Source organism: Lolium perenne, chromosome 7 (assembly GCF_019359855.2).
Source record: "Lolium perenne isolate Kyuss_39 chromosome 7, Kyuss_2.0, whole genome shotgun sequence".
NCBI lineage: Eukaryota > Viridiplantae > Streptophyta > Magnoliopsida > Poales > Poaceae > Lolium > Lolium perenne.
Window position 1 is genome coordinate 322,708,897 of NC_067250.2, and position 26,475 is coordinate 322,735,371.

A 26,475-nucleotide genomic window follows, 5' to 3' on the forward strand; every position below is an offset into this window, starting at 1 on the left:
CATGTTACAAGTTAAAAGCAACCGCTGAAACTTAATCTTCTTTTGTGTTGTTTCAATGCCTTTACTTTGAATTATTGCTTTATGAGTTAACTCTTATGCAAGACTTATTGATGCTTGTCTTGAAGTGCTATTCATGAAAAGTCTTTGCTTTATGATTCACTTGTTTACTCATGTCATATACATTGTTTTGATCGCTGCATTCACTACATATCCTTTACAAATAGTATGATCAAAATTATGATGGCATGTCACTCCAGAAATTATCTGTGTTATCGTTTTACCTGCTCGGGACGAGCAGAACTAAGCTTGGGGATGCTGATACGTCTCCGACGTATCGATAATTTCTTATGTTCCATGCCACATTATTGATGTTATCTACATGTTTTATGCACACTTTATGTCATATTCGTGCATTTTCTGGAACTAACCTATTAACAAGATGCCGAAGTGCCGATTCTTTGTTTCTGCTGTTTTTGGTTTCAGAAATCCTAGTAACGAAATATTCTCGGAATTGGACGAAATCAAAGCCCAGGGCCTATTTTTCCACGAAGCTTCCGTAAGTCCGAAGGAGAGACGAAGAGGGGCCACGGAGGGGCCACACCATAGGCGGCGCGGCCCCCCTTGGCCGCGCGGCCCCGTGGTGTGGGGCCCCGTGCCGCCTCTTGACCTACCCTTCCGCCTACAAATAGCCCCCGTGACGAAACCCCCTGCAGAGAGCCACGATACGGAAAACCTTGCGAGACGCCGCCACCGCCGATCCCATCTCGGGGATCCAGAGATCGCCGCCGGCACCCTGCCGGAGAGGGGATTCATCTCCCGGAGGACTCTACACCGCCATGGTCGCCTCCGGAGTGATGAGTGAGTAGTCTACCCCTGGACTATGGGTCCATAGCAGTAGCTAGATGGTTGTCTTCTCCCCATTGTGCTATCATTGTCGGATCTTGTGAGCTGCCTAACATGATCAAGATCGTCTATCTGTAATCCTATATGTTGCGTTTGTTGGGATCCGATGAATAGAGAATACTTGTTATGTTGATTATCAAAGTTATGCTTATGTGTTGTTTATGATCTTGCATGCTTTCCGTTACTAGTAGATGCTCTGGCCAAGTAGATGCTTGTAACTCCAAGAGGGAGTACTTATGCTCGATAGTGGGTTCATGCCTCGCATTGACACCGGGACAATGTGAGAAAGTTCTAAGGTTGTGTTGTGATGTTGCCACTAGGGATAAAACATTGATGCTATGTCTAAGGATGTAGTTGTTGATTACATTACGCACCATACTTAATGCAATTGTCTGTTGTTAGCAACTTAATACTGGAGGGGGTTCGGATGATAACCTGAAGGTGGACTTTTTAGGCATAGATGCAGTTGGATGGCGGTCTATGTACTTTGTCGTAATGCCCAATTAAATCTCACTATACTCATCATGATATGTATGTGCATGGTCATGCTCTCTTTATTTGTCAATTGCCCAACTGTAATTTGTTCACCCAACATGCTGTTTGTCTTATGGGAGAGACACCTCTAGTGAACTGTGGACCCCGGTCCAATTCTCTTTACTGAAATACAATCTCTTGCAATCTTGTTCTCTCGTTTTCTGCAAACAATCATCTTCCACACAATACGGTTAATCCTTTGTTACAGCAAGCCGGTGAGATTGACAACCTCACTGTTTCGTTGGGGCAAAGTACTTTGGTTGTGTTGTGCAGGTTCCACGTTGGCGCCGGAATCTCTGGTGTTGCGCCGCACTACATCCCGCCGCCATCAACCTTCAACGTGCTTCTTGGCTCCTCCTGGTTCGATAAACCTTGGTTTCTTTCTGAGGGAAAACTTGCTGCTGTGCGCATCATACCTTCCTCTTGGGGTTGCCCAACGAACGTGTGAAATACACGCCATCACCAGGTATAGGTCAGGTGGCACGCCCTTGCACCAGCATCGGACGTGCGTGCCGAGGCTTTGCGGGCCGTCGCTCGAGGGACCAGGGCCAGCCGCAGTCCTGGGAGCCTCCCGGCTCTACTGTGTTGCCCGTCGCTGCTCGCCGGTGGGTTTCTGACCGCAACAACGCCATCAACACTTTGTTGAATATCATGTGAGTTGCTATGCATGTCCGTCTTGTCTGAAGTAAGGGAGATTTACCACTAGTTGAATGGTTAGAGCATGCATACTGTTAGAGAAGAACATTGGGCCGCTAACTAAAGCCATGAATCATGGTGGAAGTTTCAGTTTTGGACAAATATCCTCAATCTCATATGAGAACATTAATTGTTGCTAATTGCTTATGCATTAAAGAGGAGTCCATTATCTGTTGTCTATGTTGTCCCGGTATGGATGTCTAAGTTGAGAATAATCAAAAGCGAGAAATCCAATGCGAGCTTTCTCCTTAGACCTTTGTACAGGCGGCATAGAGGTACCCCTTTGTGACACTTGGTTAAAACATATGTATTGCGATGATAATCCAGGTAATCCGAGCTAATTAGGACAAGGTGCGGGCACTATTAGTATATTATGCATGAGGCTTGCAACTTGTAGGATATAATTTACATAATGCATATGCTTTATTACTACCGTTGACAAAATTGTTTCTTGTTTTCAAAACCAAAGCTCTAGCACAAATATAGCAATCAATGCTTCCCTCTGTGAAGGGCCTATCTTTTACTTTATTGTTGAGTCAGTTTACCTACTTCTTTCTATCCTAGAAGCAAACACTTGTGTAAACTGTGTGCATTGATTCTTACATGTTTACCTATTGCACTTGTTATATTGCTTTATGTTGAAAACTATCCATGAGATATACATGTTACAAGTTGAAATCAATTGCTGAAACTTAATCATCCTTTGTGTTGCTTCAATGCCTTCTACTTTGAATCTATTGCTTTATGAGTTAACTTTTATGCAAGTCTTATTGATGCTTGTCTTGAAAGTACTATTCATGAAAAGTCTTTGCTATATGATTCAGTTGTTTAGTCATTATCTTTATTATCACTTCATTCACTTCATATGCTTTACAATAATGTTGATCAAGATTATGTTGGTAGCATGTCACTTAAGAAATTATCATTGTTATCGTTTACCTACTCGAGGGCGAGTAGGAACTAAGCTTGGGGATGCTTGATACGTCTCAAACGTATCTACAATTTCTTATGTTCCATGCTTGTTTTATGACAATACCTACATGTTTTGTTCACACTTTATATCGTTTTTATGCGTTTTCCGGAACTAACCTATTGACGAGATGCCGAAGGGCCAGTTGCTGTTTTCTGCTGTTTTTGGTTTCAGAAATCCTAGTAAGGAAATATTCTCGGAATCGGACGAAATCAACGCCCAGCATCTTAGGATTGCATGAAGCTTCCAGAACACCCGAGAGCCGCCAGAGGGGGGCCACAGGCCCACCAAACAGTAGGCCGGCGCGGCCAAGGGGGGCCCGCGCCCCCCTGTTGTGTCGTCGCCTCGTTGACCTTCTGACGCCGCCTCTTCGCCTATATAAAGGTCCCTGACCTAAATCTTCGATACGGAAAAGCCACGATACGAGAAACCTTCCAGAGCCGCCGCCATCGCGAAGGCAAGATCTGGGGGACAGGAGTCTCTGTTCCGGCACGCCGCCGGGACGGGGAAGTGCCCCCGGAAGGCTTCTCCATCAACACCACCGCCATCTTCATCAACGCTGCTGTCTCCCATGAGGAGGGAGTAGTTCTCCATCGAGGCTCGGGGTTGTACCGGTAGCTATGTGGTTCATCTCTCTCCTGTGTACTTCAATACAATAATCTCATGAGCTGCCTTACATGATTGAGATTCATATGATGATGCTTGTAATCTAGATGTCATTATGCTAGTCAAGTGGATTTTACTTATGTGATCTTCGGAGACTCCTTGTCCCACGTGCGTAAAGGTGACAGTGTGTGCACCGTGTGGGTCTCTTAGGCTATATTTCACAGAATACTTATTCACTGTTATGAATAGCATAGTGAAGTGCTTATTTATATCCCTTTATGATTGCAATGTGTTTTGTATCACAATTTATCTGTGTGCTACTCTAGTGATGTTATTAAAGTAGTTTATTCCTCCTGCACGGTGTAATGGTGACAGTGTGTGCATCGTGTAGTACTTGGCGTAGGCTATGATTGTGATCTCTTGTAGATTATGAAGATAACTATTGCTATGATAGTATTGATGTGATCTATTCCTCCTTTCGTAGTGTGAAGGTGACAGTGTGCATGCTATGTTAGTACTTGGTTTGGTTATGTTGATCTGTTATGCACTCTAAGGTTATTTAAATATGAACATTGAATATTGTGGAGCTTGTTAACTCCGGCATTGAGGGTTCGTGTAATCCTACACAGTTAGTGGTGTTCATCATCCAACAAGAGGGTGTAGAGTCTAGCATCTATCAATTTATTCTGTTATGTGATCAATGTTGAGAGTGTCCACTAGTGAAAGTATGATCCCTAGGCCTTGTTCCTAAATACTGCTATCGCTGCTTGTTTACTGTTTTACTGCATTTATACTGCCTGCAATATTACTACCATCAACTGCACGCCAGCAAGCACTTTTCTGGCGCCGTACTACAACTCATATTCATTCATACCACTTGTATTTCACTATCTCTTCGCCGAACTAGTGCACCTATTAGGTGTGTTGGGGACACAAGAGACTTCTTGCTTTGTGGTTGCAGGGTTGCATGAGAGGGATATCTTTGACCTCTTCCTCCCTGAGTTCGATAAACGTTGGGTGATCCACGTACTTAAGGGAAACTTGCTGCTGTTCTACAAACCTCTGCTCTTGGAGGCCCAACACTGTCTACAAGAATAGAAGCACCCGTAGCCATCACTCATCAACCAGACTTTCAAGAGCGGCTCCCATGAAGGACGTTATCTCTACCAGCAAGGTAGATCATCCCTCTTCTCTTTTGTTTACACATGTACTTTAGTTTAGTTTTTTTATTTATTTATGGATGACACTCCTCCCAACCTTTGCTTTCTCAAGCCATGGCTAACCGAATCCTCGGGTGCCTTCCAACAATCACATACCATGAAGGAGTGTCTATTTGCAAAATTAAGTTGCTTACTGATGAATCAGAGCAAAACATGTGAAGAGAATTATTAATGCAAGTTAATTAATTGGGGCTGGGAACCCCATTGCCAGCTCTTTTTGCAAAGTTATTGGATAAGCGGATGAAGCCACTAGTCCATTGTGAAAGTCTGTCAAAAGTAAATGACAAGATCGAAAGATAAACACCACATACTTCCTCATGAGCTATAAAACATTGACACAAATAAGAGATAATAGCTTTTGAATTGTTTAAAGGTAGCACATGAAGTATTTGCTTGGAATGGCAGAGAAATACCATGTAGTAGGTAGGTATGGTGGACACAAATGGCATAGTTTTTGGCTCAAGGATTTGGATGCACGAGAAGAATTCCTCTCAATACAAGGCTAGGCTAGCAAGGTTGTTTGAAGCAAACTCAAGTATAAAACGTTGCAGCAAGACTCACATATGAACATATTGTAAGCATTATAAGACTTTACATCGTCTTCCTTGTTGTTCAAACACCTTAACCAGAAAATATCTAGACTCTAGAGACCAATCATGCAAACCAAATTTTAACAAGCTCTATGTAGTTCTTCATTAATGGGTACAAAGTACATGATGCAAGAGCTTAAACATGATCTATATGAGCACAACAATTGCCAAGTATCAAATTATTCAAGACATTATACCAATTACCACATGCAGCATTTCCTGTTTCCAACTATATAACAATGAACGAAGCAGTTTCAACCTTCGCCATGAACATTAAAAGCTAAGAACACATGTGTTCATACGAACCAGCGGAGCGTGTCTCTCTCCCACACAAGGATGAACTTATTAAAACATAAACAATAACAAACAGACGCTCCAAGTAAAGTACATAAGATGTGACCGAAAAAAAATATAGTTTCAAGAGAAGAAACCTGATAAATTGTTGATGAAGAAGGGGATGCCTTGGGCATCCCCAAGCTTAGACACTTGGGTCTTCTTGAAATATGCAGGGATGAACCACGGGGGCATCCCCAAGCTTAGACTTTTCACTCTTCTTGATCTTAGTATATCATCCTCCTCTCTTGACCCTTGAAAACTTCCTCCACACCAAACTCGAAACAAACACATTAGAGGGTTAGTGCATAATCAAAAATTCACATGTTCAGAGATAACACAATCATTCTTAACACTTCTGGACATTGCCCAAAGCTACTGGAAGTCAATGGAACAAAGAAATCCATCCAACATAGCAAAAGAGGCAATGCGAAATAAAAGGCGGAATCTGTCAAAACAGAATAGTCCGTAAAGACGAATTTTAAAGTGGCACCAGACTTGCTCAGATGAAAATGCTCACATTTAATGAAAGTTGCGTACATATCTGAGGATCACGTACGTAAATTGGCAGATTTTTCTGAGTTACCTACAGAGAACCCTGCCCAAATTCGTGACAGACAGAAATCTATTTCTGCGCAGTAATCCAAATCTAGTATCAACATTACTATCAAAGACTTTACTTGGCACAACAATGCAATAAAATAAGATAAGGAGAGGTTGCTACAGTAGTAACAACTTCCAAGACTCAAATATAAAACAAAAGTGTTGTAGTAAAATAAACACATGGGTTATCTCCCAAGAAGTTCTTTCTTTATAACCATTAAGATGGGCTCAGCAATTTTAATGATGCACTCGCAAGAAACAAGAGTTGAAGCAAAAGAGAGCATCAAGAAGCAAATTCAAAACACATTTAAGTCTAACATGCTTCCTATGCATAGGAATCTTGTAAATAAACAAGTTCATGAAGAGCAAAGTAACAAGCATAGGAAGATAAAACCAGTGTAACTTCAAAAATTTCAGCATATAGAGAGGTGTTTTAGTAACATGAAAATTTCTACAACCATATTTTCCTCTCTCATAATAATTTTCAAAGGCATCATGAACAAACTCAACAATATAAGTATCACATAAATCATTCTTATTCACATGCATAAAAGTATCATTACTCTCCACATAAGCATAATCAATTTTATTAGTTGTAGTGGGAGCAAATTCAACAAAGTAGCTATCATTATTATTCTCATCATCAAATATAGGAGGAATATTGTAATCATAATTAAACTTATCCTCCATAGTAGGCGGCACCAAAAGACCACTATCATTATAATCATCATATATGGGAGGCATATCATAATCAACATAAACTTTCTCCTCAATACCCGGAGGGCTAAAGAGATCATTTCCATCAAAACCGACCTCCCCAAGCTTAAATTCTTCCATAGCATTAGCAACAATGGTGTTCAAAGCATTCATACTAATAACATTCCCATTAGCATGCATAAGTTCCATGGGTTTTTTAATTTTCTCTTCAAACACATCATGTCCTAATTCAAGATAAAGTTCATAAAGATCTCTCATTGTGTTGTTTTCCATTAGGCCTAACTAGTGTAAACAAGAAACAAAAAGATGCAATTGCAGGATCTAAAGGAAATAGCTTCGAGCACACACACAACGGCAACATAAAAGTACTTAGTTACCTGGGACCGGAGTATGAGTGCCTTTTACCTTTCCTCCCCGGCAACGGCGCCAGAAAAGTGCTTGATGTCTACGGGTGCTTCTATTCTTGTAGACAGTGTTGGGCCTCCAAGAGCAGAGGTTTGTAGAACAGCAGCAAGTTTCCCTTAAGTGGATCACCCAAGGTTTATCGAACTCAGGGAGGAAGAGGTCAAAGATATCCCTCTCAAGCAACCCTGCAATCACGATACAAGAAGTCTCTTGTGTCCCCAACACACCTAATACACTTGTCAGATGTATAGGTGCACTAGTTCGGCGAAGAGATAGTGAAATACAAGTGGTATGAATGAATATGAGCAGTAGTAACGGCGCCAGAAAAGTGCTTGCTGGCGTGCAGTTGATGGTAGTAATATTGCAGGAAGTAAAGATGCAGTAAAACAGTAAATAAACGGTGTTTCGATGTTTGGAAACAAGGCCTAGGGATCATACTTTCACTAGTGGACACTCTCAAAATTGATCACATAAAAAAACCACTCTACACTCTCTTGTTGGATGATGAACACCACTAATTGCGTAGGGCTACAAGAGCTCCCTCAATGCCGGAGTTAACAAGCTCCACAACATTCGGCATTCATATTTAAGTAACCTTTAGAGCATAATAGATCTTTGCAATTTAAACCGAGTACTAACATAGCATACACACTGTCACCTTTACACTATGAAGGGGGAATAAATCACATCAATACTATCATAGTAATAATTAACTCCATAACCTACAAGAGATTATGATCATAACCTACGCCAAGTACTATACGATGCACACACTGTCACCATTACACCGTGAAGGAGGAATAGACTACTTTAATAACATCACAAGAGTAGCACATAGACTAATAGTGATACAAAGCTAATCATATGGATCTCAATCATGCAAAGCAATTCATGAGATCATTGCATTGGGGTACAGAGAGAGAGATTAACCACATAGCTACCGGTACAGCTCTTAGCCTCGATGGAGAACTACTCCCTCCTCATGGGAGACAGTAGCGGTGATGAAGATGGCGGTGGTGTCGATGGAGGAGCCTTCCGGGGGCACTTCCCCGTCCCGGCGGCGTGCCGGAACAGAGACTCCTGTCCCCCAGATCTTGGCTTCGCGATGGCGGCGGCTCTGGAAGTTTTCTCGTACCGTGGCTTTTTCGTCCGAGGTTTTAGGTCAGGGACCTTTAAATAGGCGAAGAGGCGGAGTCGGAGGGCTGACGAGGCGACGACACAGTAGGGGGGCGCGACCCACCCCCTGGCCGCGCCAGCCTATCATCTGGGGCCCACAGGGCCCTCCTCTGGCGGCTCTCGGGTGTTCTGGAAGCTTCGTGTGATTCTAAGATGCTGGGCGTTGATTTCGTCCAATTCCGAGAATATTTCCTTACTATAATTTCTGAAACCAAAAACAGCAGAAAACAGGAACTGGCACTTCGGCATCTCGTCAATAGGTTAGTTCCGGAAAATGCATCAAAACGATATAAAGTGTGAACAAAACATGTAGGTAATGTCATAAAACTAGCATGAAACATAAGAAATTATAGATACGTTTGAGACGTATCAACCTCCTACGGAATAGATGGGGAGGATAGGTAGGTACCTCGGCGAAGTAGTCCTCCATCAGCTGCTCGTCGCCGAGGAGGCGATTCCACTGGATGTGGTTCCGGCCTAACATGGACCCGCGTCTCTGATTCAGCAGCTTCGCGCGGTCCTCCAGCTCCTTGACGGAGAGGAGGAGCATGGTGGACTCCATCTCGTGGTCCTGGAGCAGCTCGTCGAGGTCGGAATCGTCCGACCTCGACGAATCCGACAGATCGACATCGACGAACTCGTCGCACGAGCTCATCCTCGATTCGGATGGAGCGGCGACGGCGGTGGCTGGGGTAGCACCCGGAGTTGGGCTAGGAACAGCGGGCGGGGTGCCCAAATTGGAGCTGGAGAAGGTATTGTTGGTGCCCAACCGGCAAGACTCTAACCCTCTTCGACCTCACGCTTCCCAAGATTACTTCTGTCGATGGAGTGGCTAGGTCAAGTATTTTCGTACCAAATTTTGGTGCTTATGTGTAGCCGTGGTACTAACAATTAATTAGGGTACGAAAATTTAAGTGGACGGTGGCAAGCGTGAACCCATCATAGGTGATACTTCCTCCGTCGTCCTCACGTAGGTGTACTTCTAGGTTTATCTGTAACATTTAGAATCCTAGTCCTCGGGTTAGCATTATATGAAGTAATGACCGAACAGAAGACATGAGATGCCGCCACAGACTTTCCTTTATTCGCCGAGGAAGGAGGGAGAGAAGTGTCCACGTCCATGTTAGAAGCCTCAGACGAGGTCGATGCCCCAGATGGACCAGAAATAGCATGGTCCTTGTTCGTTGCCCAAGTCCTCTTCATCCACATCATCATCCTTCCGTCTCCAGAAAAAAAAGGAGCGAAAGACGGGTCCGCGACAAAATCAGTCGGCTCGCGATGAAAAACAAAATCAAAAACCTTCACAGCACATGCCACGGCAAAGATATGACCCAGATCCACCTGTCTCTCCAGTGCCTTGGGCACCATGGCCACCAAGATACGCACAACCCCACGGCTCCGCAGAGTAATAAGATCAACATCAAGAGGAACACCAATAGGAGCGCCGAGATGCAACCTACAGGCCGGAACGCTAGCTTTATGCATGGGCCGCTACTGGAACAAAACATATGCTATGGTTTGATGGTGATGTCGGGAGCGTGTCCATCCTAGAGACATTGTGAACTTCAGGTGGTGAACGTATCCATCAAAGGGTATTTTGTTGTGAACCGTCCAAATTGACAAGCAAACAGGAGCCAACAAAAGTGTACAAATTTATTCATCCCCAAGTACAAATTCTACTGCCTACTGTATTTTTGAAGCATATATGAAATTTCCCTGTAACACGTACTATTACACATTATTTTCTACTGAAAAACAAGGTTAGGGCTAAATTTGTTTCGCAAAAGAAAAGATTCTCGTGCACCAGGTGTGTATTTCTAGTATTCCTCGAAATTTATCTTTCCATCTAAACCAAGGTATTCCTGGGAAGTCTAGCACAGAGTTCGGCCGGCTGGCCATCGTCTTAGCTCTACGCTTGCCCGATCTGAATGCCGCACCATCCAAGAAAACCTCGCGACAGCCATGGCAGCCCAAGTCAACGAGGAAGAGAGCGAGACGAAGAAGATGACGGTCTTCGTCACCGTCCCTAGGCCATGCCGTCCAGACTATGCTCCGGACGCCCTAAAGGTCGTCGCCCTAGAGGTCTCTAGCGACGACACGGTGGCGAGCGTCAAGGCAACGCTCCGCAACATGGAGGGGATCCCTCCGTCGCGGCAGCGCCTGGTGTTCGCCTGCTCGGCCCTGCCGGACGACGACGACACCACGCTGGCAGAGCACGGCGTCGTCCACTCGGCGACGATCCAGCTCGTGGAGACGGGGATGCGGGTGTTCGTGAAGAGGTTAGACCGCAGCAGCATCATGACCATCTCCGGCGTAGAGAGCAGCGACACCGTCGAGAGCTTCCGGGTCAGGGTGCAGGAGCAGGACGGCATCGGGGCGAAGCAACGTCAGGGCGGCGTCGGGATCCGGCCGGCGCGGCAGCGACTCCTCTGCGGCGGGACACAGATGGAGGACGGCCACACGCTCGCGGCCTACGGCGTGCGGAACGAAATAACCATGACGCTTCTCGTCCGCTGGATTGTCAATTACCGGACAAGGTCGGTGGAGCTGGACATGGATGTCACAGACACGGTGGGCAGGATCAAGGAGCGGGTGGAGGAGGCGGAAGGTGTACCGGTGGAGTGCCAGAGCCTCTTGTTGGGTGCGGAGGAGCTGGACGACAGCCGCACGCTCCCACACTTGATCTTTGAGACGGGCACTTTTGTGAAAATTGAGTGCGAGAGGCAAGAGAGAGGTGCCGAGACCAACACGAGCACAAAGGGAAAGGGAGAGGAGCCGCCGGTGATGGGCAAGGAAGTGGTTAAGAGACACGCCTACGGCGATGTCACTGGCCCGGCTCGAAAAAAGAACAAGGGGATCCCAGCCCCACAATGGAGGCGCTTCCTTGTCCATCTTCTCGGTCCAGAGCTAGCGGCGATCTGTCCTTCTTCTTGTGACACGGACCCCGTTTATTAGATATACTGTACTATTCGCTCCCATCTATAATAAGTATCGTGAATTTAGTTTAAATGTGTATTACTCCCTCATTTAATCTATGTCACTTAGTATTATGGGTCAGAGCGAGCACTAGATTTAGATGCATGGTTTAACGAGTGTTCCTAGACTTTGGCATCAATGCATGAAAATTTATTATCAGGCCTTAATGGTTTTTAAAAGAAGTACAGAAACAGCTGAGCACAAAGGAATGGCAAAAGCAACATTCATATAAGGTTGGCATCTTCACATAACTCAAGTGTGGTACTTTGCCTTAGGAAGGCCTAATTGTTAAGGGAGCGCAGAATGGACATATATGCTGTAAAAGAAAGCAAGCGTGGTATCTGTAATGACTAGAACATGCATGAGCTTACACTACGGGAGAGATGTTGTATGCCGACGGCCGCCAGCCGTCGGCACAGCCTAGAAGGCCGTCGGCACAGGCTGTGCCGACGGTGACCGTCGGCATAGCGTCGTCGGCATAGTTCTGGTCGGGGACTGCCCGATCACCGTCGGCACAGACTGGCCGTCGGCATAGATTGTTGTGCCGACGGTAACACCGTCGGCATAGTATTTCAAAATTTCCAAATTTATTTTCGAAAAAATATTAAAAAAAAAATTTGAAAAAAAAAATTAATTTTTGTTTCACTTTTCTTCTTCTACTTTTTTACTTGTTAATCTTTCACAATCACACTTAGTACACTTAATCTTAGGTCAAATTGCACTTATGGTCAAACTTCCCAGTTGGTCACCCATCCTCACACTACTCCCGCCCCGGCACGCTTAACTTCTTGGTTCTCTTCGGATGAGCTTCCCTGAAAGAAATGACACCTTGATGTTAATATTACCATATCTATCATATTAACCCTTTGACCGTGATGTCACACCTCTATATTTTTAAATTCTAAACAATTATTAAGTAAAAAATAATGAATATATATAAATAATAATAATACAGAATTTGAAATACAATTAAATGATTTTATTTTTTGTTTTTTATTTAATAAGGAATAATTAATATCAGTAAATGCGAATTTGGCAAATAATATGTCTAAATTGATCAGAAAAATGAGAGGAATACAAGTATGACATCCATATCATCTTTTGAACCTACAAAGTTAACTTACCCAAAAATCATGAGCATTAGATACGGAAATTATTTTTAAAAACCCTTCATGAAAATGGCTATCACGTCCGGAGTTCTATGGATTTCAAGTGAAATGAGGTGGGAAACGGCCTCGGTATGGCATAGTTTGCTGAAACAAGATCATATTTGGCACGTATGTGGGCCCTAGGATGGGAAGCAAGACCCCGGACGCGGATTTCTAAACCGACCTACGGACGACCATCTTTTCATTTTTAGCGTGCCCAAACGGTTTTTATTTGTGAAGCAGCTACATGGGGCGTATTTTACTATGACATGAAACCTCCGTGCAATGATAGTAGACCACCTACACACCACCTATCACAAGACATGTGGACTCGTTAGCATTTTGGGAACCCATGCGGCCTCCGGCGGTGTCCCGTCGAATCCGCTGGAAACTGACCAGATTTGAACTAGAGGTGAACTATCCGTCGCTCCAGAAATTTCGGAAAAATTGTTTTAAGTTCTACGACGCATCATTATATGTGCTAATTTTTGTCCGTTTAGTTTGTTCGTAAATGGGTGCACCCGCACGCCCGGTACGGCGATACCGCATGTCCCGGGGGTCCTGTTTTGGCCAGATGACAATTTGAACGAAGTCCAAAAATCCCACGGAGCCGCGTGACGTCATTTTATATGTCATAGTAACTATTCCGTTTGTTAAAACTGGGATACGACAATTATTTTGAAAAATCCTTCACGAAAAGGGCTATCACGTCCGGAGTTCTATGGATTTTAGGGGAAATGAGGTGGGAAACGGCCTCGGCATGGCATAGTTTGCCGAAACGAGATCATATTTGGCACGTGTGTGGACCCTAGGATGAGAAGCAAGTCCCCGGACGCGGATTTCTAATCCGACCCACGAGCGACAATTTTTTCATTTTTGGCGTGTGTGAAAGCCATGAAACCTCTAACATTATAGCTCATTTCTAAAAATATTTGTTTAGGTATTTCAAATATTCCATTTTTTATATTTTTCTATGATAGATCTTGTTTTTCTGCAAAATTTGATATATTATACTTATTTTTCTCAATTAAAATGATTTAGTTATGATTTTTTGAAGACTGTCGTGCAGAAATAGAAAAAATCTATGCCGATGGTATAACCGTCGGCACATGTCTGTAGTAAAAAAAAAAGAAAAAAAATGTTGTGCCGACGGCCAGACTGGTCCTGTGCCGACGGCCAGAACTGTGCCGACGGTGACCGTCGGCACAACCGGCTTGTGCCGACGGCCATTTTAACGCTGACGGCCATCTTTGTCGCCGCGGTCCGGATGCTTCTGTGCCGACGGCCCCGATATTTGGCCGTCGGCACACACGGCGGCCGTCGGCACATCTGTGCTCTCCCGTAGTGTTAACAGGTTTGCTAAAGTAACTTTCGTATGCATAAAAGACATAATTAGAACATGGTGCGCCTCGAAGTCCATCCATGAGCTTCAGCGCTAAACGGTGTCGAGGGACGAGCGAGCCAGTCCGTCCTACTCTTAAGGCAGGTCGCACCCCCGTAGCGCTAGAGGAGCTTTTGTGCCCTTGAGAAGAGCTATTGAACTTTGGGAAAATATCCTGTGACTGAACTTTGGGTTCTTCATTTCAGCGTTCCTGCTACGGTCAATGGTTTTTGCTGAATATCAGCTTATCAGGTGACACGCCTCGAAATATTGTAGCTGCTGCAGCCACATATACAATAGTGTACCATCCATTTAACATTACGATGTCATAAATCTGGTATACACCATCATGCAACCTTCCCAAAAATTAACAATGTCATCCAAGCAAGTAAATGACAGTGTAACTACTCTCTTGCCATTCCTCCACCGACACCAACCATATTCTCTTTCCCACTTTCTACAAAAATCTGGCAAAATCCCTTCCTTTGCCATAACCGCCATGTTGTTCCACTACCTTAACTTAATATACCTAGCTAGATAGATAATGGATGGATAGATAGATGGTACATGTAATAAAAGGGAAAGGTTAATCTTCCTGTCTCCCGACACAAACCATGAAAAGGCAGTGCCACATATGTATATATATATATCACTGTTCGACGCCTATCCTCAACTCAACCCGTGAAGCCCCTCAGGAAGCCAAACCGGCTTGAGCTCGAAACAGGTTTTGTGAGGGCGGCTGGACTTGGAGGACGAGGAACGTCGTTCCGCACCGCCCCCGATGAAGACGACGATCCTTCCTTCATAGAAGTCGCTCGGTTGATCACAGGTGCCTGCATAGTAGAAAGGAAAACATAGTTTCAGTTGCTCGGTTTTGGAAACACTGTTTTTCGATCTAACCAACCATACTAATCTACAAATTGATACTAATAGTAAAAAAAATACAAGATCAGCTAGGCAAAAAATGAAAAGGAGCAAAGTTCCACAACAAACTAACACAGCTACAAAGTTCATGTTTCTTCAAGATACAGCCCATAAAGGCATAAAACCTGTATTGCTTTTGGTTACAGAATTTACCATATTGTGTTTAACATGGAGAATCAAACTGATAGATGGCAAACCAAAATTAGGTTCAACATTTAACGCTACAGATTACAATATAAAGACGACTATTATTTATTTTCATTGTGTACAATCATCATTAGGAAGATCGCACCCTCTTCCTCAAGTGGAAAAGTACTAACAAACAGACCATGACAAGACCCAACGAAACAAAACGCAAAGAGATACTCATGTCTTACCCTTTTAGGTATCGATGTAGTTCCAGCTAGCATGCTCAACCCTGATGCTGACATGGCCGTAGATGGACGCACAACCTACAGAGACAACATGTATTAGACGGGATACGCCAGGTCAAACGTGTTGCAGAAAACATTTGAGCTAAAACTGACCTTAGCAGTATCTACTCTAGGTGATTGAGCTACAGGAGATTCCGGTTCCGAACCTGATGGCAAGGAAACAGTCTGTAGAAACACAAAAAGGTCAGACAGCGAGGATTCAAACTATATTAATACTGGAAGAAGGTGGATGATGTTACCCTAGTAAGTCCTTCTGAAGATTCGATAGCAGGGCGAGGAGTTGATGCTGCGATCTGGAAAATACGTGATCAGGATTAGGAGAGAATACAACTTTCACTAACATGCCACATGCCATAGACAAATCATGACAGTGCTGACATTAAAAAGAGGACATAGAAGGGAATAAGATATGAGATATATTATGTGGACTTGCCTTAAGAGTATCTGCTTTCGGACTCCGATCTAATCTTTTAGTGAACTCACATAGCTCATGTATTCCTCTCGTCGTGTGATCCTAAGACATTTCAATCAAAGCCGAAGGGATTGGCAACACAAAACTTTCTGTAGCAAAACAAATTATCGAGCTAGAAATTTCGACTTACTTGAGTATATGCAAGGCGTCCAAGCTTTGTCTCCTGCAAGAAAAAAAGGGAGAGATTCAGTTTGTACCCTAGTACTACAAGTCCTAATCCCTGCTCAAAGGGAAAGAGACTATTCTGAACACAAAGACATAAATATGTACTGTGCAGGCCTGCAAGGTACCTACCAGAGTGCGAACTACAAGATGAACTGATTGTATTTCCTCCTGAAAGGCGCTCAGATCTCCATGGATGACAGTCACCTATGAAATAGAAATCAATTTTTTTATCAGTCTCCCTTACACTAAATCCTGGAAACAAGAACTGCATGACCAAGTCGCAAACCTCTTTTCCTGTGGCTTCAATAATCTCATGGCACTCATCTAAATTACAATCGACTCGGTCGATCCTTCCAGACAAATGCTTCTTTGAAGCCTGGTATCAGACGAATGAAGAAAAATATGGTTATTTTTCAAACAATTAAGAGTCAGCAAACGATGAAGCTAGCATATATAACACAAATGCTCTAAATATATGGAGACCTATCTAGGGCATGTCTTCTATTTTTGTGCATTTTGCCTCTTCTGATTGCATACAGGGACTAGGTAGAATGATACAAACTTTATTTGCACCACACACATAATGCTTAGGATCATCAACATAAATGGGCCATCAACTTTGTAAGAAAAATGTTTAGCCATCTAATAAAAAAAAAAGCTATGTGCAAACTGAAGGCCTTTAGCAATTTTCAACTTAAAAACCTGAAGTGTGGTATTGCGAAGTTTAATGACCCAGTACTAATACAGATTGGCATAGTGTAAGTCGTAATTCATCAAGATGTCAATGACAAGGACGATTGATTATTTAGGTGAATCTTATAATGCAAATTTTACTATAATACAATGTGTAATACACATCAAATAGCAAAGCAGCTAGCGTAGAACACAAATGTTCTAAATACATGGAGACCTATCTAGTCCTTGTCTTCTGTATGTGTGCATTTTCATCTTCTGATTACATACATGCACTAAGTAGATTTATACAAATTTCATTGTACAGAACACGCGAAAATGAACTAGTAGATGCTGTGAAGTAAGAAAAATGGACCATCAACATTTTAAGGAAAATGTTTAGCCATTTTTAACTGAGCAACCTCTGACGGGGGGTGTATTCTCAGCTTTAGATGTCACAGTTGTGAGACAGATTGATATAGTGTAAGCCCGAAACTTGATCAAGATGTCACAGAATGGGATGATTGATTACTTTGATGATGCAATTTTACTACAATACAGCATGCAATGCGCATCAGATAGCAATATGGCATCCTTGCAACCTGCATCTGAAAAGGTGACTGCAATATTCCAGTGAACATACGACGAAGGAACTTACATGGACACTCTCTGAAACCTGATCCAGTTGTTTGCCAACCACGTTGCAGGCATCGGATAACCCGCGTTTGGTGACAAACATTAAATCAGTAATCTTCCATCCCTGCAGAACATCAAGTTAGCTTCAGCACAAGTGCCAATGGTGAACTTCGGACAGGATTAGGATCACCTTGGCTTGCAGCCTAGGACCCGCTGCACTAACAATCTAAAATGACGAGGAAATAAAACTAGCTGCTCGTAGGGTAGTGTAAGACAGCTTTATTTTATTTTGTAATTCGTAAATATATATGTACTATTAACCTTACACCGAGTAAACAGGGGGGTAAATGTTTACCTTCCATCTTATGTATAAATAGCCGAGGGCTCCAAGAGCGATAGCAGTCAAACCGTAAGCACCAGCGCCTGCATGAGAAGATTCTGCTTCAGCCGGCACGTAAAAGGGAACCAACGGGTATTTAGCAAGGCTAGGCTGGTTCTGGTAACAACCAACTTAATCCTATCCTAGTAGCAAGTTAAAACGACTAACAGCAGAAACAAAGTACACAGTTCGTTTGCTTCGATGTTTGGGGTTAACAGTACATGGGTAGAGGCAAAAGAGCAGAGGCCACCCACAAGGCTGGCTACAGATACTATGGTCTGTGGAAGCGGGGAGCAGTGGCGGAGCTAGCACATAAGGATTGGGTTCAGCTGAACCCAATGAAATAGTGCTTATCTTCTTTATAATTGCTACTAATTTCTTCCAAATTACATGTTTGAACCCATTTATTGTTCTATGCCGTGTGGTGAACGCAGTGATCTGATTTTCTAGCTTCGCCCCTGGCGGGGAGTAGGCGGCAACTAACCTGGCCTGCCGTTGATGATGATGTGCGGCATCTCCTTCTGGTCGCTCAGCACGCGGAGCTGCTCCCTGAGATAGTTGACCTGAAAGCAACACGCGGTCGATCTATTAGCGCACGAGCTTGTTGCAGGCATAAGAGGCCGGTGAAGGAGAGGAAGGTCGGTACTACCTGGGATAGGAGCTGGTCAGTGTGCGGGGAGGCGGCGGAGGAGGAGCCTTCCTTCTTGTCCTGCTTGGTCATGAACTGGGGAAGGAAGGGGAGGGGATTAGTCAGATGGTGAGTGGGTAGAACAGGGCACACAGGGAGGGAGCGGTGTTGTGCGTACCTTGAAGGAGACGGAGAGCACGTCCCTGAGGTCCGGCAGCTTGCCGGCGTCGCCGCCGGTGACTAGGGTTCCGACGATGCCTGCGAGCAACAAGCAAAAACTTAGGTACAAGGAAGGCGGGGGAGCAAGCTAAATCAATCAGATTCAGCTCGCGAGATGCTGCTGGAGGTGGGGATTCGGGAAGCTGAATCGAGGGCAGCTCGGACGGAATCGCGAGCGAGCGAGCGAGCGAGAGCGGAAGGGGGGAATGGAGAGGAGGGTGCAGACCTGAGCCGATGACGATGGCGATCTTGCCGAGCACCATGGCGGCGGCGGGGCGGGGTCGCCGGCCGGGTGGCTGGCGATGAGGCGGGCCACGGCGACGGATTATTAGCTAGGGTTGCTCCACTCCGCGGCCGCCCTCCTTTTGTTTTTTTATTATTTTTTCTTTCTTCGTCGAGGGGAAGAAGAGAAGAGAGATGCTGCCTGCTACGGCTGCGGGAGATTCTTCAAAGTCAGACTGGGCCGACCTTTGACCGAATGGACGGGCCCAAATCGAATTCGGTTCACAAACAGATTAGTGATCTTCAACCACTTTTTTTTTCTCAAAACAATATTCCTTCAGATAAAAAAAAACACAACCGTCTTCCTCTCGGCCGGCGGTGATGGCGAGGGAGAGCAAGGGGATGGCACCACCATCTTCCTTTTAAGGGTTGTTTGTGTTCTTATGGTGGTGTGCGGCTGTTGCGTCTTGCAGCTTCTTCCGACCGGCCTCTGGACAGCTTTAGTTATTTCTTCTGGTGGTGTGCGGCTGTCGCGTCTTGCAGCTTCTGGATGGGCCCAAATCGAATTCGGTTCAAAAACCAATTAGTCATCTTCAACCACTATTTTTCCTCAACAATATTCCTTCAGATAAAAAAACAACGAAAATGTTCTGACCCCTACAAGTTTTCTTTTGACAACCAAGACGCTTCAACGTAGTATGTACAACACAAAGCCTTGCAATAGAGCCGGAGTTTCGGTGGAAGAACTTGATTCCTTTATATACTCCCTTCGTTCAGTAATATAAGTTGTTTTGGTTTTGGAAAACGATTGCTTTCCCCCGGGGGATGAGAACGCGTCCGTCCTCCGCCTCCTGAGCGCGCCGCGTGTCCCTTTTCCGTGACAGAATAGAAGCGGGCCCCACCACAACTTCGTCCCCATCTTCACTCGTCTTCTCCATGATTCCCAACGCCCGACCTCCTGAAAATGCCGCTGGCGCGCCTGTGGGATTCCGCTGTCGCCACACCGTCCACCCCCCTCCGTAACGCTGCCGCCCCGCCCCGTGGGATTCCGCCACCACGCCGTTCCTCTCCCTCCGCAACGGCGCCGCCGCGCCCTGTTGGATTCCTAGCTCCGCACCGCCATCTTCCAGCCACGGGCCGCCGGGCTGACCAGCCACGCCCCGTCGGGAGCCAACACCTCCTTCCATTTTCCCCTGCCTTGCGCGCGGATGACGGAAACCGGGCTAGATCCCTCTCCCATGCGCATGAGACGAAGACGACGGCGGAGGCGCTCACGCGTGAAGAGGTGGTGGTTCTGTGGCGAAGGTGCCGTCGCGCGGCGCGACCGCGCCGAGGAGGAAGAGCTTCTCCCTCGATTTTGGGGAAGATTTTCAAGGTGGGTCTCGTCCTCACTTTCTACCATGTGCGACGGCGGGTGCGAGGTGCGGCCAGGCTACTGCGACGGCGGGTGCAGCCAACGACGCTTCAAGCGGTGATGCTGCCGGTGGTGAGCGTCGCTGCTACAAGCGGCCGGCGCCGGTGCTACAATCGCGCCCGCCGCTCCTGCTACAAGCTGACCAGCGACGCTGCTACAAGTCGTTGCCGACGCCCCGGCGCTGCCACATTTGTCCGGCCGAGATGCTAAAATGGTCTGACGCCCCTGCTACAATCTCCCGGTCGCCCTTTGATATCTACGCACGCTTCTATTCCTGTAGACAGTGTTGGGCCTCCAAGAGCAGAGGTTTGTAGAACAGCAGCAAGTTTCCCTTAAGTGAATCACCCAAGGTATATCGAACTCAGGGAGGTAGAGGTCAAAGATATTCCTCTCAAGCAACCCTGCAATTAACATACAAGAAGTCTCTTATGTCCCCAACACACCTAATACACTTGTCAGATGTATAGGCGCACTAGTTCGGCGAAGAGATATTAAAACGCAGATGGTATAGATGGTGGTAAACGGTAATTGCGATCTGAATTAAATATTGCAGCAAGTAAACATGCAGTAAAACAGTAAATAAGCGTTGTTTGCAGTATTTGGAAATAAGGCCTAGGGATCCTACTTTCACTAGTGGCCACTCTCAACATTGCAATCATAATTGAATATAAATATAAGCACTTCATCATACTACTCTGAAAACACTCTCTTGTTGGATAAAGAACTCAAATTCATTGGGCAAGTGTGCAAAAGCACACCTCAAAGGTGTATTCCCAAGTACTAATAAACAACCCACACTGTCACCGTGAGCATTCATAGGAGGTACTAACACACCACAATTCATAAGGAAGTTACACACGGCGCACACACTGTCACCATTACACCGAGGTCACAGTAACTCCAAAGTTCACATAATAAAACACTTGAATAGCATATGACATCTAGATTGCAAAGCCTATGATCACATAGAGATCACACCATGGGAGAGAGAGATGAACCACATAGCTACCGGTAGAGCCCTCAGCCTCGGGGGAGAACTACTCCCTCCTCATCATGGGAGACAGCGGCGGCGATGAAGATGGCGGTGGTGTCGATGGAGATGGATGATACGTCCAATTTGCATCACTATTTTGTATCATAATTTGCTGTTATTCATTGATATATTTCATATTTGGATACAATACTTATGTTATTTCATCTATTTTGCATGCTTCATCATTATTGGAGGATCAAGCACCGGAGCCAGGATTCTGCTGGAAAAAGCACCGTCAGAACGCAATATTTCGGAAGATCAACTGTGGAAGGAAATTATACCAAAAATCCTATTTTTCCAGATGACGAAGGAAGCCAGAAGGGGGAGCCAGCTGGACCCAAGGTGGGCCCAGACCATAGGGCGGCGCGGCCCATGGCCTGGCCGCGCCACCATGTGGTGTGGGGGCCCCACAGCCCCTTTCGCCTCCTTTTCTTCGTGAAACCCTTCGTCCCGAAGACCTAAGCCACAGAGGGTACCTCGCGAAGAGTTACAGCCGCCTCTGCGGGCCGGAGAACACCAGAGAGAAAAGAGCTCTCCGGCGGGCAGAAATCCGCCGGGGAAATTCCCTCCCGGAGGGGGAAATCGACGCCATCGTCACCGTCATCAAGCTGGACATCATCTCCATCACCATCATCATAGCAATTTGGGTTTGATCTTGATTGTTTGATAGGGGAAACTCTCCCGATATCGATCTCTACTTGTTGTTGATGCTATTGAGTGAAACCATTGAACCAAGTTTATGTTCAGATTGTTATTCATCATCATATCACCTCTGATCATGTTCCATATGATGTCTCGTGAGTAGTTCGTTTAGTTCTTGAGGACATGGGTGAAGTCTAAATGTTAGTAGTGAACTATGGTTGAGTAATATTCAATGGTATGATATTTAAGTTGTGGTGTTATTCTTCTAGTGGTGTCATGTGAACGTCGACTACATGACACTTCACCATTTATGGGCCTAGGGGAATGCATCTTGTACTCGTTTGCCAATTGCGGGGTTGCCGGAGTGACAGAAACCTAAACCCCCGTTGGTATATCGATGCAGGAGGGATAGCAGGATCTCAGAGTTTAAGGCTGTGGTTAGATTTATTCTTAATTACTTTCTTGTAGTTGCGGATGCTTGCAAGGGGTATAATCACAAGTATGTATTAGTCCTAGGAAGGGCGGTACATTAGCATAGGTTCACCCACACAACACTTATCATAACAATGAAGATTATTTAGCCGTATGTAGCGAAAGCACTAGACTAAAATCCCGTGTGTCCTCGAGAACGTTTGGTCATTATAAGTAAACAAACCGGCTTGTCTTTTGTGCTAAAAAGGATTGGGCCACTCGCTGCAATTGTTACTCTCGCACTTTACTTACTCGTACTTTATTCAACTGTTACATCAAAACCCCCTGAATACTTGTCTGTGAGCATTTACAGTGAATCCTTCATCGAAACTGCTTGTCAACACCTTCTGCTCCTCGTTGGGATCGACATTCTTACTTATCGAAAATACTACGATACACCCCCTATACTTGTGGGTCATCAAGACTATTTTCTGGCGCCGTTGCCGGGGAGTGAAGCGCTATTGGTAAGTGGAATTGGTAAGGAAAACCATTACTGTTTGTGCTGATTTTATTTCTGTCGCCGCTATAAGTCATTATGGAGAGATCTTCTCTTCAATTTTTATTTGGGAAATCTACTACTACCGCAACGGTAGTGGATGAGGCGCTGTGTGAGGAAGTGATACCATATAAAATACCTATGAAAATTATTGAACGTGTTATGGATAACCGCTATGAAGGGGATGGAACTGTCCACCCTGGAGATCATTTATTGTTTTTACATGAATTATGCGGTCTATTCAAGTGTGCAGGTATTGCTATGGATGAAGTGAGGAAGAAACTATTCTCTTTATCACTGTCTGGTAAGGCGGCGCATTGGTATAAATTACTGGATAATGGGGATTCTCTTGAATGGAATGATATTGTGCCCCGGTTTTATTCTAAGTTCTATCCTCCAAGTGAAATTCACAAGGATCGGAATCGCATATATAATTTTTGGCCTCATGATGGAGAGAGTATTGCCCAAGCTTGGGGGAGATTGAAGTCTTTAATGCTCAAATGCCCCATTCGTGAGCTTCCTGGTAATGTTATTATTGATAATTTCTATGCAAGACTTTCTTTTCAAAACAAGACCTTGCTGGATACTTCTTGTTCTGGATCATTTACACGCAACAAAGAAGAGTTTAAAAGGGACCTTCTTGATCGGATCCAAGAAAATACTGAAGGTTGGGAGAACGACAAGGATAGAGAATCAGGTATAATTTATGATTATAAATGCATTGAAGCTTTTATGGATACCGATAAATTTCGTAATATGAGTGCTACATATGGTCTTGATTCTCAAGTTGCTGCAAATCTTTATAAAGCTTTTGCCTCTCATTATGAATTGCCTAAGAAGAATTTTGATAAGTATCATGAACCGTATAAAGATAAAATTGATTCATCTATTAATAAATGCGTTGTAGTTGAAACCGCTGATCATGTTATTCCTGAAGCTTATATTGAAAAAACTCCTTTTCCTGCTAAAATGAAGGAGTACTCTGTTATAAATAGTGCGGTTCATAAAAGTGAAAAGAAACCCGTAGAACCCGAAGAACAAATAAAAGTTGAACCTTTGTTGCAATAGTTAAAGATCTTGTGACTGAAAATGTGGAGGATGGTCATATTATTTTCTGTGAAGATGCTTCTAATATTGTTTCACATCCTAATAAACCCAAACAAGCTAGTGTTCCTATGCTATCTGTTAGAATTGGTGATCATTGCTATTATGGATTATGTGATATTGGTGCAAGTGTTAGTGCTATTCCTTATGAGCTTTACACGGAGATTATGCACGAAATTGATTCTTGTGAACTTGAAGATATTGATGTGGTTATTCAGCTGGCTAATAGAGAAACTATTTCTCCAATTGGTATTGTTCGAGATGTGGAAGTTCTATGTGGTAAGATTAAATATCCTGCTGACTTTTTGGTACTTGGTTCTCACGCTAGTGATTATTGTCCTATTATTTTTGGTAGACCTTTTCTAAATACTTGTGGAGCTATTATAGATTGCAAGAAAGAGAAAATTTTGACTAAATTTGCTGGTGAATCTTATGAGTTTAACTTCTCTAAATTTACCAAAACTCCTTATAAAGCTGATTTGCCTAATAATGATTTTAAAATGGAACAGTGTGCATCTATTGTTCTTGTTCCTAATAATCCTTTGCAGCAACATTTGGAGGATAGCGAGAGTGAAGTTTTTAGGAAAGAAAGAGATGAGCTTGAGGAAATTTTTCTCCGCCAACCTATTCTCAAGCATGATTTACCGGTGGAAGATTTGGGTACAACACCGCCACCAAAGGAAGATCCTATTTTTGAATTAAAGCCTTTGCCTGATAATCTTAAATATGCTCATATTGATGATAAGAAAATATATCCTATTATTATTAGTTCTAAGCTTTCAGAGATTGAGGAAGAAAGGTTATTGGAAATATTGAAGAAACACCGAGGAGCTATTGGCTATACTCTTGATGATTTGAAAGGGATTTCTCCTTCTATTTGCCAACATGCTATTAATATGGAAGATGATGCAAAGCCTGTTGTTGAACATCAGCGTCGTCTAATTCCGAAGATGAAGGAAGTGGTAAGGAATGAGGTATTAAGACTTCTTGAAGCTGGTATTATATATCCTATTGCTGATAGTAGATGGGTTAGTCCTGTGCATTGCGTTCCCAAGAAAGGAGGAATGACTGTTGTGCCTAATGATAATGATGAGCTCATCCCTCAAAGAGTAGTTGTAGGGTATAGAATGTGCATTGATTTTCGAAAAGTTAATAAAGTTACTAAGAAAGATCATTACCCTTTACCATTTATTGATCAAATGCTAGAAAGATTGTCTAAAAATACTCATTTTTGCTTTCTTGATGGTTATTCTGGATTTTCACAAATTGCTGTTAAAAAAAAAGATCAAGAGAAAACCACTTTTACTTGTCCCTATGGAACTTATGCTTATAGACGCATGCCTTTTGGTTTATGTAATGCTCCTGCTACTTTTCGAAGATGCATGTCTGCTATTTTTCATGGTTTTTGCGAGAGTATTGTAGAGGTATTCATGGATGATTTTTCCGTCTATGGGAATTCTTTTGATAGTTGCTTGCGAAACCTTGATAAAGTTTTGCAGAGATGTGAAGAAACTAACCTTGTTCTTAATTGGGAGAAATGCCACTTTATGGTTAATGAAGGAATTGTATTGGGACATAAAATTTCTGAGAAAGGTATTGAAGTTGATAGAGCTAAAGTTGAAGCAATTGAGAAGATGCCCTATCCTAGGGATGTTAAAGGTATTTGTAGTGTTCTTGGTCATGCTGGGTTTTATAGGAGATTTATTAAAGATTTCTCCAAGATTTCAAAGCCTCTTACTAATCTTCTTCAAAAAGATGTACCTTTTGTTTTTGATGATGATTGTAAGGAAGCTTTTGAAACTCTAAAGAAAGCCTTAACAACTGCTCCTATAGTTGAACCTCCTGATTGGAACTTACCATTTGAAATTATGTGTGATGCTAGTGATTTTGCTGTAGGCGCTGTTCTTGGACAGCGAGTAGATAAAAAACTGAATGTTATTCATTATGCTAGTAAAACTCTTGATGCTGCTCAAAGAAATTATGCTACAACTGAAAAAGAATTATTAGCTGTAGTCTTTGCTTGTGATAAATTTAGATCTTATATTGTTGATTCAAAAGTTACGATTCATACTAATCATGCTGCAATTAGATACCTTATGACTAAGAAAGATGCTAAGCCGAGGCTTATTAGATGGGTACTTCTTTTGCAAGAATTTGATTTACATATTGTAGATTGGAAAGGTGCTGATAATCCTGTTGCTGATAATTTGTCTAGATTGGAAAATATTGCTTATGATCCTGTTCCTGTTAATGATAGTTTTCCAAATGAACAATTGGCTGTAATAAAGGTGAGCTCGCGAGACAAA

General features: G+C 43.7%; 1 protein-coding gene across 1 annotated transcript; it reads right to left on the bottom strand.

The window, feature by feature from the left end:
• Positions 1–14,651: 14,651 nt before the first annotated feature.
• Positions 14,652–19,183, bottom strand: LOC127316216 (uncharacterized). Its single transcript, XM_051346625.2, has 14 exons — positions 19,014–19,183; positions 18,747–18,826; positions 18,590–18,664; positions 18,425–18,503; positions 17,917–17,984; positions 17,584–17,685; positions 16,540–16,629; positions 16,383–16,457; positions 16,219–16,251; positions 16,050–16,130; positions 15,856–15,909; positions 15,710–15,781; positions 15,560–15,634; positions 14,652–15,091 (listed from the first exon to the last, which is right to left on the bottom strand). The coding sequence occupies exons 1-14, from the start codon at positions 19,048–19,050 to the stop codon at positions 14,933–14,935; spliced, it is 1,080 nt and encodes a 359-aa protein (XP_051202585.1). The 5' UTR covers positions 19,051–19,183; the 3' UTR covers positions 14,652–14,932.
• Between the last annotated feature and the right edge of the window lie 7,292 nt (positions 19,184–26,475).